Source organism: Rhinolophus ferrumequinum, chromosome 10 (genome assembly GCF_004115265.2).
Source record: "Rhinolophus ferrumequinum isolate MPI-CBG mRhiFer1 chromosome 10, mRhiFer1_v1.p, whole genome shotgun sequence".
Lineage (NCBI taxonomy): Eukaryota > Metazoa > Chordata > Mammalia > Chiroptera > Rhinolophidae > Rhinolophus > Rhinolophus ferrumequinum.
This window is the reverse complement of record NC_046293.1, coordinates 60,380,635-60,393,480: the sequence shown is the minus strand read 5'-3', so window position 1 is coordinate 60,393,480 and position 12,846 is coordinate 60,380,635. Positions and strand designations below refer to the sequence as shown.

At 45.5% G+C, this 12,846-nt stretch overlaps 1 protein-coding gene across 3 annotated transcripts in view; it reads left to right on the top strand.

Annotated features, from left to right (window-relative positions):
* Positions 1–12,846, top strand: part of PPM1H (protein phosphatase, Mg2+/Mn2+ dependent 1H) — a 238,268-nt gene that overhangs the window by 169,468 nt on the left and 55,954 nt on the right. For all 3 annotated transcript variants that reach the window (XM_033116653.1, XM_033116655.1, XM_033116654.1), the window contains exon 6: positions 2,278–2,396. In XM_033116653.1, the coding sequence (XP_032972544.1) occupies positions 2,278–2,396 (119 nt within the window). The remainder of the gene's footprint in view (positions 1–2,277; positions 2,397–12,846) is intronic.

Below are 12,846 nucleotides of genomic sequence, written 5' to 3'. Positions count from 1 at the left end.
GTTTTTTGTAAATGTGTGTATGGGTAGGTTAAGGGGCCAACATAAGGGTTAGGATGGGAGTATGGGCATGAACGCATGACGTTAAACGTGGGCTCTAGAATCACCCAGTCCTGGCTGATAATCTTGGGCTAGGTGCCTTAACCTCTCTAGGCATTTAGTTTCCTCATTTGTAAACTGAGTCTATGCCACATGCTTTGTAGGATTGTTGGAGCTGTAACATAAGGCATATCAGGTGTCTGGTACATAGTAACCCCTAAATTAGTGTTCATCCAGCTTGGGAGGTGAGGGAGGGTGACACAGAAACTCCTTGCTAATACAGTCCCCAAGTTCTGAGAGATGATAAAGGGTACATAATAGATGCTGCTGTTCATTGATTTTTTTTTTTTTAATGCCTCTGTTCCTTAGTTTTCATGGGTGGACCAAAATAAAGAAGAAATGATGATATCTACCCTGTAAGCACAGATGGCTTTGGGACTTGTGTGGTCACACAGGGCCCTGGGCTGGACTTAATGCTCTGCTGTCACTGTCTTGAAATTCTTAATTTTGAACAGAGGCTCCATATTTTCATTTTGCACTGGGCCCCACAAATTATGTAGCCAGTGCTGCCCATAAGATTGTTGGGAGGGTGAAATGAGAACTCACACTGTACTTAGCATAGGACTCAGTAATCATTCGATGAATGTAATTATTTTCTTCTATCAACAGAGTCAACCATGGGAAGTGCAGTATAGACATCATTTCATTGTTAAAACAGTGTAAGATAAATATATATATATAGTTAATCTCGTTGTACAGATAAAGAAACTAGGCCTAGGCAATTAACCCACTAAAATCACACAGCTTATAAGTTATACACTTGGATTCAAACCCAAGTTCGTCTCACCCGAAGCCCGTAGCATTGACTTGCCCTATGAAATATCAGTTCCTTCTTCCCTGGGGAACCTCTCTTTAAAACCCAGTGTTTACGTGTCCTGCTACACATCCGCAGCCAAGCCTCATCCCCAGCTGAGGCTTCAGAGAGCCCCTCAAAGATGATCCAGAATTCCCATCAGACCTGGAACCTGCTGGGGCTGCCGCAAACAGTAAGGAACACTTCCCCTTCTCACCCTCAGTCCTGCCCCGTCCCCACGCCTGCTCAGAGTTCCATTATCTGGCCACATCCGACCAGCCTGGTGACAGTGCAGCTTGCTTCCTTTCATTCCTGATACTCTTAGCTTCTGATGACTAATTTCCAACTAATACCCTGAACCACCATGAGAATCGGCAGGAGATCTGCTGGTGTCAGTTCCTGGGACAGAGGCTGTGGGAGAGGCCTATTTCCAGGAGACTGAGGACATGGCCATCTGTCCTGTGGCAGGGATCCCTTGCTTTCCTACAGTGTCAGGCCATGATTTACTCTGCCCAGTCTTTTCTGTGCCAGAAAGAGAGCGAGAGAGAGAAGACCCATTCCACCACGCTCTATTAACAGGCGGACGGCGTGGGACGGGGAGCGCCAGGGCAGGCTTGCTTACGGTGTGTGGCCTCTGAGCAGGGAGGTTAACACTTGAGCATTTCATCTCTTGGAGAGCTGGATCTGAATTTTGAACGTGACAATGAGACTGTTTGTTGTTTCAAAGCAATTCCCTAAGTGGCTGTTTGCTCAAGACTTTTTTGTAGTGTGAACAGGGATTTGGGGGAGGGGAAGACGCCATCTGTTCTGGAATCGTCGTCCAATTACATGATCAAATTACTGCAGAGCAAAATGGAGGGCGTCCAACAGAAAGTTCCTGTCTGCTGTATCCAGCCCCAGTCCGCTCTCTGAGGCCATTGTGTTGATGTGAAGACTCACATGCAGGTTTCAAAGGCAAGGCCATGGTTACACTAGGACTGTGAGCAAAAGGAGAACAGAGAAAGCCGAAGTGGAGAGAGTCAAGGTGACCTGTCTTGCCTCATCAACATGCCATTGAGGAAAGTGAAACATCTTAGATTTGAATTAAAAAGTGAACATTGGGAGAAACTCAGTCTCTTTTCCTGATGACTTTGGGGATACATGTCTTTGATTACAATTTATCATATCAAATGAAAAGGTTACATCCTTTTATAAGTTAAGTTGGTGATTTTTATTTGCTAAAATTCTATTTGTATTGAGATTCTTAAATCTATTTCCCTTAAAATATGAGACCAATTTTCTTATTTTTGAAATACGGCCTGTGTTGATTTGCAAAACATCCTCGAGTCTTATTTATTTCTTCTAAATCTACTTGTGGTGTTTCTTTTTTTTTTTCTTGTTGCTATTAGGCATTCATGCAGCCTCACTTGCTGGGAAATGAGTTTACACATTTGGAGTTTCCAAGGAGAGTGCAGAGGAAGGAACTTGGAAAGAAGATGCTCTACAGGGACTTTAATATGACAGGCTGGTAAGAACACTCCTTCCGTCCCGGCATGACCACCGTGTGTGTGAAGGACGCGTCGCCGCTGTAACAAGCCACTTCCGCGGTTTGGAGCAGGAGGTGCAGTCAGAGACTTGGGGGTGGTGAGGGGAAGGGGCAGCACCACCTCTGCTGTTTGCGCCCGGGCACCGTTCTCAAATCACAGTTCTCTGCTTCTCTGAGGTCCTCCTTGGGGTCACAGTGCTGACGTAATTCCTCACTTCACACAGAGCAAGCATTTGGAGGCTTTCAAAACACATTAAACTTGGTTTTTAGGTCAGGGGCTCAAAGGAATGGGCCCGAGGTTTATTGGGCCAGACTGGCTTGGATTTGAACCCCAACTCTGACCTTTCTACATGGGCAAAGTTGCATAAACTACTTCTCCCCGATGAGCCCACATTTCCATGGATGAAGTGAAAAAATATATATATACTCTTTGAAGAGTCGTTGTAAGGACTTTAGGTAATGAGCTATCCTCATTATTTTATTACATTCAAATTGAAATTAAGAATCTTGGCCGGCCTGTTTTAGTCTCCAAACACACCTACCCTGTTTCCCCGAAAATAAAACCTAGCCAGACAATCAGCTCTACTGTGTCTTTTGGAGCAAAAATTAATGTAAGACCCAGTATTATATTATATTATATTGTAATAATATAATAATTATATTATATTATATAAGATCCGGTCTTATATTATATTAAAATAAGACCGGGTCTTATATTAATTTTTGCTCCAAAAGACGCATTAGAGCTGATTGTCCGGCTAGGTCTTATTTTCGGGGAAATACAGTATCTAAGCACCATGACCGTTTCTGTAGTATATTGGTGGCTAATGTTGACTAAGACCTCATCTATTTCTTCCATCTGAAAAAAATAGGTATGATGATAAAGTACTTAGATGTAATAGGGTTGGCAGGAGGATTAAATGAGAGAGCAGTACCTGGCACGTAGACATGAGAGTAGAAATTTGCCCTTAGGTCCTGTGATCCTGACCACTGAGCCTCTTGTGAGTCTGGAGGATAGCAGGAGAATGAGACTGTGGCCTCTTTCCTCGCCTTATCTCCAACCCAAGCAAAGAAGTAGATGCCGTCATCTCTCCTTCTTTGACCAAAATAGCTATAACAAACGGTCACAGCCAAAATTCCCATGGTGATGACTTCTAGGCTAGAACTCTCCTAGCGTACATACTGTCTTAAAGTAACAGTAGAGCTATCCAGGGAAGAAAAGGTGTTGATCGAATGCACTTCTAGCTGTTCTTTGCCATCCAAAAGGAAAAATCCTCACCAGTATCCACTCTTCTTCTAGAACAGGGTCAGCAAACTATGGCTCAAAAGCCAAATTCCACCCACAGCCCCTTTCTATAAATAATTTTTTTAAAAATATGGCCACATTTGTTTGTGTACATTTGATCTTTGGCTGTCTTCACACAGTAACAGGCATTTGAGTAGTTGCATCAGAGACTAAATGACCCACAAAGCCTAAACTGTTTACCCCTGTTCCCAAATAAGAATTTATCAGAAAGGATTCACCATATTTGCAGCTCCGAATCCTGGAGTTTGGATGCCTTAGAGTCATTACCCTAAACCGACCTGGTTTTCTTTGTAAATTCATTTTTATTCAATTAGCAAAATCAGTACTTCTTACAGAAAAAGTTGAAGGTGAGGGCTCTTCTAGTTTGGAAAAGCATGGTAGAAACCCTACCACGGTCTGGATTTTGCAGAATTTGAAACAGTGAAAGGAAAGGAATCCCAGGTCAAGAGCTATGTGATTGTCAGTCAACATAGAAGTGAAACGCATCTGGGAAATCAGACTGAGTTGGTATTGAGGGAACATAATCAAGGATAAGAGAAGCCAGGCAGAGAAATTCAGATTTACTGTGGGAGGCTGTAGTTTACGTTTGTATGTTTCTGAGAAAGAGAATGAGTGATGAAGGCAATATTTTAGGAAGGTAGCTCTAAGAGGAGTTTGAAGGAGACTGACTATGAGAGAAAGCAGATTCAAGTAACCAGAAAAAAAAAAAATCATAGAAATATTTTAAGTGAGGTTTCTGGGGCCAAATAGAGGGATGGAAGTAGAAAACAGAGAAGGGAAGGAAATGAACAAGAAACTAGATGATTTAGGTCAAGGGATAAATCATTAATTACTCCAGGTATCTGTTTGAGTATGTCTCTTCAACTAGTTGATAAACCCCCCAAGGGGAAGCCCCATGCGTCATCCTGTGTCTGACACATAGTAGACGGGCAACAATTACTTATTGGGTGGAAGGAAGAAATGGCATTATTGACAGAAGCTGAGGGGGACTAGTTGACGTGGATGGTTGATGGGAATGAGGAGCTTGCATATGAGACATGTGGAGCTTGATGCAAAGCTGTATGTCCGTTCTGTGCCAGAAAGGCAAATGAGATCTAAGCAGTCAAAACAAACTTGGTAAACAAATGACTAAAGCTGACCTCCATTTTATAATTTTTATAAAGCTGTAAAAGCTTGGGGACTAGATTACTGCCAACTTTATATGCATCCAGTTACTCTCTTTTGCTCTTTTTTACACACATACGTGCACGCTAGCATGGTCCTAAGTAAATAAGCAGTCCATAACGGCTGTATTTAATGTATTAATATGAAACTCTGCACTGAATAATTGAGGAACCTAGACCGAGAATGGCTTCCATCAGACATTGATTTGCTGATTTGTTTCAGTGTAGTTCCCTGTGCGGCTGTTGGCTCCCAGCTTGGCTATGAGCAGAGAGTTATGTACACCTTTGCGTTTCTCCTACCTGTTCTTACTTTTGATTTGAAAATGATACTTAAAGAAAAGGAGAGCTCTTTACATCATTGTTGGAAGAAGATGGGAAATTTAAAACCCATATAGACTGCTGCCTATATAAACTCCACCCCCACCCCCCAACTTTAATGAATTATTTTTAAAACTGTTTTTAACTTCTAACATTGTAACGTCAGATCTAGCAGTTATTTGGGACTTAAAAAACATCGGACCGCAATTTGCTGCCATTTTGAGTTGGCTATAGAAAGGGAAAGGCTGGCAATTCCATGCAAAGGGACATGAGGGCCGGTGGCCTCTTTTCCAAAAGCCGTAAATTAGACTTGACCTTTAAACAACACCGGTTTGAACTGCGCCCGTCCATTCATGCACAGATATTCTTTTCAATAAATATACAAGGTCTGACAATTAAGTTCACAAACTTGTTGCAACGATGTTGCTAACCTTTTTTTGGTATCAAAGGGATTGTTCGTTATGAATTTGTACCACCTGGACAAATAGTTAATACTCTTTGGAAGTGCTGAAAAGGCTGCATGAAAAAATTAGACGACCTGAACTTTTCGCCAATTCATGGCTCTTGCATCACGACAATGCACCAGCTCACACAGCTCTGACTGTGAGGGAGATTTTAGCCAGTAAACAAATAACTCTATTGGAACACCCTCTCTATTCACCTGATCTGGCCCCCAATGACTTCTTTCTTTACTCAAAGATAAAGGAAATATTGAAAGGAAGACATTTTGATGACATGCAGGACATCAAGGGTAATACAGCAACAGCTCTGATGGCCATTCCAGAAAAAGAGTTCCAAAATTGCTTTGAAGGGTGGACTAGGCACTGGTGTTGGTGCACAGCTTCTCAAGGGGAGTACGTTGGAGGTGACCGTAGTGATATTCAGCAATACGGTATGTAGCACTTTTTCTAGGATGAGTTCGCCAACTTAATTGTCAAACCTCTTGCAGTCAGCCCTCCTTATCACTGTGTGTTTTGCATCCACGATTCAACTAACTGTGGATTAAAAACAGTATTTTCAATCTGTAGTTGGGAGTCTGAGGATACAGAGGGCTGACTGTGTGCCTTGTTCTGTGGCATTTTATGTGGGGGACTTGAGTATCTGCAGATTTTGGTATCCATGGGGCTCCTACAACCAATCCCCTCAGGATGTCGAGGGACAACTGTAGTTAAGTTTTTGGAGAATTAAAATTTATATGCAGATTTTCAACTGCTTGGGGTTAGCACCCTTAACCCCTGCGTTGTTCAAGGGTCAGCTGTACGTACTACCAAGTTGTTGGAATTAGTTTAAGGGGAACGGATGAGTATTTACTTGGAATGTGTGATGCTCAAGGAGACAAATAAACCTTCGCATAGTCTTTCTATCTATGTTTCTTTGTTCAGGATTCGCCTTGGCCTGTGAACTTGTTTCTCTGAAATCTTTCTAACAAGTAAAGGGTTCACCTGTTACAAAGCTGTCTGTCTAATCCTTGTAGTAAATTGCTAGTAGTTGTGGAAACTTTTATGTCCTCCTTTGTCCCCTGCTAATGACGATAGTCATGGGGGTAGCTGACAGTTATTGGGAAAGCTAAGGGCCAGGTACTGTGAGGAAAGCTTTGCATCATTCCTCATATTTAACAACCCATGAGCTAGATACCGTTTACAGAGGAGGAAACCGAGGCACAGAGGCTACGTTGCTTACAATTACACAACTAGCAGGAGAAGCTGGGACGTGAACCCAGACAGCCTCACGTTAGGGTATACACTGTTTACTACTTTGCTAAATTGCCAAATGCTGAATGGCTCCGACTTCTTGTTCCCATCTTGCAGCTGAGCAAACTGAGGCTCAGAGAGAGTAGATGGTTTTCTCAGCTTCCACCAGTGCAAAAGTGTCAGGATAAGGACTAGAACCCAGGCTTCTGACTCTTAGCCCAGGGCTCTTTCTGATACAGTGCACCAGTTAACTTTTCTTCAGTGTAAGATTAGATATCATTATTCAGTTTTGAGCTACGAGGTAAATTTAAGCAGGGGACCTCTATCCACCAGGAGTAGTGTCTCCTTGACAGTCCTTTAGGGTTCAAGAGAATGGAACGAAACACTTTGGGAGCTGCTGAGGCGGTAGCTTTTTAGTTCTCACTCTGAACCTGTAGACCATTGGCCAAATTGAACCATGATGCTAAGAGCCTGTGTGTGATTTTTGGGTGCTGATGGTGGGGAAGATCCCCAAAGAACCAGATCTCCTATGCTTAGGAACATTGCCTGCTCTCATTAGAGAAGCATCATGCCAACATTCTGTGGTGTGTCTGCAGCAGGGAGGGTGTGGGAGAGGATGTCAGCTCTGGGAAGCCTTGTCTCATAATTAAGGATGAGTCTGTTGCCTCCTGGCGGGGATTCTTTCTCTCCCACCCTTGTGCTTTCTCAGAGACTGTGGAGCAGCTTGGCAGGCCCAGATTGTGTAGAGGACAAAAGGTTACTGTCACCAGGACCTCCATAATGAAATCAGTCTCCTCCACCTCCCTTTCCGCCTCTCCTCAGATAGTTTGCCCAGTGGTTTGATTTACAAAGGCGTTTTCTTCACAGCACCCCCACCGCTGAGTTGGTCCCTGATGTGGCCCAGCTCTCACCTTCTGTGCCTGGTGTCATTGGTCCTGGTGCCAGAATCCCAGCCTTGCACTCAATGCAAGCCGGTGCCCCCCCGCCCCCAAGCCCTTTGTGTCTGGCTGTGATTGCATGATGCAATAGCTGGCACCGTGAGCTCTCTGTTCTGACCTGCAGCCCTCTGAGCCGGCTCAGGCCATAATTTGCTGGCAAGCCTCTATATTACCGAATTGAAACAACAATTTCTCACAGCTGCCTTTGTGGCACCAGGTCCCTGCTCCTGTGCCTGCTGGAGATTTCACTCTCTCATGTAAGATCAGTGTTCGTCGTGCTCTTTGTCCAGCCACATGGGGTGATGAGCAAGCCGGGGGCCCAGGAGGACATTCACATGGGAGGGGGCTGTAACTTCTTCACCCCTGGCGTGGGGCCAGAGTCTCCAGCAGCTGTTCCTGGGCTGATGGGATTTGTAGAGAGAGAGCGAGGGCCAAAGAGGAAGAGAAGTCCATCGTGTGAATGCGAGATTGCTTCCAGATGGTCCTGGTTATGAGTAAAGTACACCAGAATTCTTTCTTTAAGCAAAGCCTTTCTAATGTTTATGATGGTCTGATTTCAGGGGCTAGGCGGGAACGTAACTTGAGATGGCACGGCTTCTTAGTAATGCCCTTACAGCTTTAGGGGATAGGCTCCTTGGTACTGGTCCTTGTTCTGCCAAAATTCTGGGGCCTTTCTTATATTCTGAGCCTAGGTCTCTCATTTATTTGTAAAATGCTTCCTTTGCCCCTTGCTGCCAACCTCTGTGTCAGATGGGGGATGGGCTTTTACTCTGCTTTTCAGAACTTCTGGAAAAGACAGCTTTCATTAGAAAAATTCCAGAGATGGTAACCTTTGATTTTTATCTCTTGGAGCCCTTAACTCTGTATGCTTCTAACTTGATGACACAGCAGGGTAATTTTCCCTTCCTGTATTTCCCTTAAAACTATGAGCAAATCAGAGGATTTTTCCACTGGGAACAGAGTGGGGTCAACTACCATTTTCTCCTTTTAGCATTCATTACGTTTATTAAGGCAAAGGAAGTCTTTTCTGTGTGCTTTCCTGCACCGTGGCCACTAGCCACACGTGGCCTTTTCAATTTATATTAGTTCAAGTTAAAACACAATTAAAATTCATTTTCCAAGTTTCACCAGCCGCATCTCATTTGCTGAGTAGCCAGAATGGGACAGTGCAGATAGAAAACATTTCCGTCATCACAAGAAGTTCTACTGGGTGGGTGACAATGCAGTCGAGATAATATAAAAAGGTGTGGGGAGGACGCTGCGCGGAGCTCTCTGTAACTAAACATCCCAACAGCAAAGAGTTAAAAAGAAGCACAGCCAGGGAGAGTGGAATGGTGTGACCACATTCTATGGCTTCTGGCCCCACTATTGCTAGATTCTGAGTCAGCTCGGGGATGGGCTTCCGTCTGCTTCTCAGATCTTGGGAGCATCAGTCCTTATGTTTAGGGATGAACTCCCCCAACAGTCACTCAGTGGCAAACCTGAGGGGAGATCCATCTCACCGGCCCTGGTCAGGGCACACCTCTCTCCCTGCCTCCCCTCGACCTCCTACACTGGTGCCAGCCGGGTAGGCACTGGTTTTCCACTTGCTTTCGCTTTTCCTTCTTGGAGAGTATTTCAGACCCTGAGGATTGGATTAAAACGCAATTTCCTTGCCAACCACTCCCATTCTGTTTGGGGTGACCTTTATTCTTGATTTGCAGCCTGGAGCCCAGCTTGGGCGAGAGGGGCGATCCCACAGCCCCAGGCTGCTTACCAAGCCTGGCCCGGCACTGCCGGCTCGGGCTTTACACAAATGGTAGATCCGACTTCTACCTTACTCTTTATGGCTCTTTGCAGCGCCCTCTGACAGCACAGCCAGGTAGGCTGACAGGGACGTGGTTAAGCAGATTGAGAAACGCCACAGAGTGCTTTATGAAGCCAACTCCAGAGCTGCACCGCGTTTAATATAAATTGATTTATTGAATCAAGCACAGAAGCCCAGTCACAGAAACCCTGGGCTCTGTCCTCAGGAGGACCACCTAATAAAGCAGCCCCAACTGACACTCCTCATTAGCTTTTCCACTGATCCCCAGGCAGTTTTTAAAGGGACACTGTCCCTCTTTTGGGCCGGAATTTATATGTTGGCCATGCCTGTGGGTCCAATTAGCTGAGCATTATTACTCTTACTTGGAAAGCCTGCATTTTCTAACAGCGTGACTCTTGAGTTTTACAGAGTAATTGGAAAATTGAAACCTGTCCTTTCCCCTATTTTTGTTTTTAATCACTTTTCACCCATCTTTGGAAATGTACCTGCAGATGTCTCTGACTAGTGGTGTTGGGCGCCGGAAGGATTTCTCAGTCCCACCCCAGCGCGAATCCCGACCTTATGTTATGCCATCGCCCTCACGGGGAGGCTTCGCAGACTCACCAGAGAATTTTATAATTACTTCGCAAGAAAGCAGGCCTTCCCCTAGTTAAACCTGGTATTAATTTCCTCCCAGCAACTTGTATTTTTGTATTTTCATAATTTAATGATTATGCACCACATTGGCAGCAATCGCTGATTGCTGAAAGCAATTGGGAAATCAGACTTTGCAGAGACAGGAGGGGCTTGGATGCCATTTCAGAGAATTTTAACCCCAAACTTCAATAGATTGTCTGGGATGAGAATTGGCTGGGACAGGGATCAGGCACCCGAAAAGTCCCCAGGTTCCAAGTTCCTGGAGCTGAAGTCAGAGTGGCTCAGCCTCACATGGGGAGGGGTCTCTTCCTGGCTCCCAGAGCCCAGATGATGAATGGTTATTTGTGATGTGCATGTTCTGCATCTTTTCAAGATTTGCAGCTCTAGCTGCAGGAGCAGCAGGGAAGAAAGCCTGCCCAGCTGTGTGTAGCATATCTCTTGACAGTGACAAATGACTCCTTGCTACCCTGCCCTCCTCCCCGCCGCTCTGCCCATGAGGCCACGGGAAGCTCTGAGGTCTTTACAAATGGCTGGCAAACAAGACAGACAAGCATTGTCAGGCCACAGGGAGGAGAGAGAAGAGAGATGCCCAACCAGCTTGCTCCGTATTGATGGTCTCCCCTGCCCCCTTTCTCTGCTTTAGGGATAAGTGTAAATTTATCATTCCTGAAGTGGCCAGACTACCCCCAGGCCTTCCTTTTGCCTCAGCCCCTTCAAACAGTCACAGCATGTATCTGTACCGATTCGTAGACCCATAAGCAGAGCGTATATACTGCTCTTCCCCAGGGAACATTGTTTGGGGTTGTATAGGTCCTGTATGGTGCTGATTTAGCTCCGAGTGTTCCAGAGACGTTTTCAGGACGTCCAGGGCTTGCAAAAATCTCTGTTAAAGCAGCCAGTGGGTTGCTCAGCCAAGGATCCCTGGGGGCGTTGTTTTACATTTGGCAAATCCTTATTGTACACCTGCTACATACTGGACACTGAGCAGTAGGTAAGAACAAGGACGTGGAGCCAGGCCGGGTTGGTCCCCATGGATGTCTGAGACAACTCACGTCCCCTCTATCTGCCTCAGTTTTCCCATTTGTGAATGGGGCTAATGACAGTAGCTAATAATAGGATGTCATGAGTTAGTATGGTCGCGCACACTGAACAGAGCCTGGCATGTAACAAGTGCTGTATGTGTCTAATCATATAATCATTCGATTCTATGCATAGTGGAAGGGTCAGCAGGATCTGATCCTTGTCTCAGGAGTAGACACCTAATAGGTGTTGAGCTGCTTGTTTCTCAAGGTAATGACAGGCTAGAAACCAAAGAGAAGGGCGGGGGGCAGTTTTGAGAAGGAAGAAGACTGAAGAAAGGTCATGGTGTGCTGGCCACTTCACCTGGCAGGTCTGGTCCCCAGTGTGTCAGGAGGGGCTCATCTCTAGGAGGAGAGACACTGTCAATATGATTAAGAAGCCATCCTGCGCCAGCCCCTCCATCCCTGGATGCTGCTGGGTGGGGTGCTTTTGTTTTTGGGGTGCTTTTGTTTTTGTCTCTTTGTGGGGATTTTGGGTCCGTACACTGACTTTCTCTCTGCTTCTGAGTCCCAGCTGCTGGACCTTTTCAGGTGCCACTGCAGCAGCCCTCCTGTGCCATTCCAAGGATCTGGGAAACCTGGCCCCTCTGCGGCAAAGCGTGTCCTCTCGTAGGAGGGACCTTATGAGAGGACTGTGTTAGCATCATCGAGATGACCAGCTGGCCCAGCTGGCTTTCTGGAGATTTGTTGGACACGACCATTTTACCTGTCAATCTATTCTTAAAAATCTCAGGAGTGAGGGAAGTAGGTCTGTTGGGATTTGTGAGTAGGTAAGTAAAACAAGACAGAGCATAGGGCTTATAACAAGGGGTTTAAAGAAAAGGCCATTGGGTTGTGGCAAAGGAGATGGGGGTTTTCAAGAGCGTGGGTGGGACTGGGGAAGGCTGCGTGGAGAAGGTTGTCTTCAAACCAAAGGCCTGTAATACGTACGAGAGGAGTTCAAGAGATTTGAGGGCAGGAGGGAAGGACATTCTGAGCAGAGGGTCCAGCCCAGAGGCATGAGAATAAGATGTATGTTTGGGGCATGTGGAAGGAAAGGTAATATGATATTAAAAGTATTGTAACAGTCAGCATGCAGGACGGCGCTCCAGCTGGGCTCAGCAGGTCCTAGAAGCCGCCTGCTGTGCCAGGCCGATTCTGTTGCCAACCTCCTGGGACCACTCAGAGCAGCAGGTGGGGGGGCCTTGACACAGTCATTATGTGCCACCCAGCACAGAAGTATTTCACTTTTTACCCTCCTTACATGCGTGTATTGGTAGGTATCCAGTAGATAACAGTCCTGACATAAATCGGAGCCTGCCATAAGTAACGTGCAGGAGGAAGTAAGGGCATGAAGTGAACTAGTGACCTAGGTCAATAGATTGGAGTGAACTCCTGGGACACGTTGAATGCCATCTAAGGGTGGCATTGATGAACATACTTTTCGTTTCCCACTCGTACGAGCTCTACAGCTCTGGAAAGTATGAAAATGACACACCGCAGGGCAGAACTATA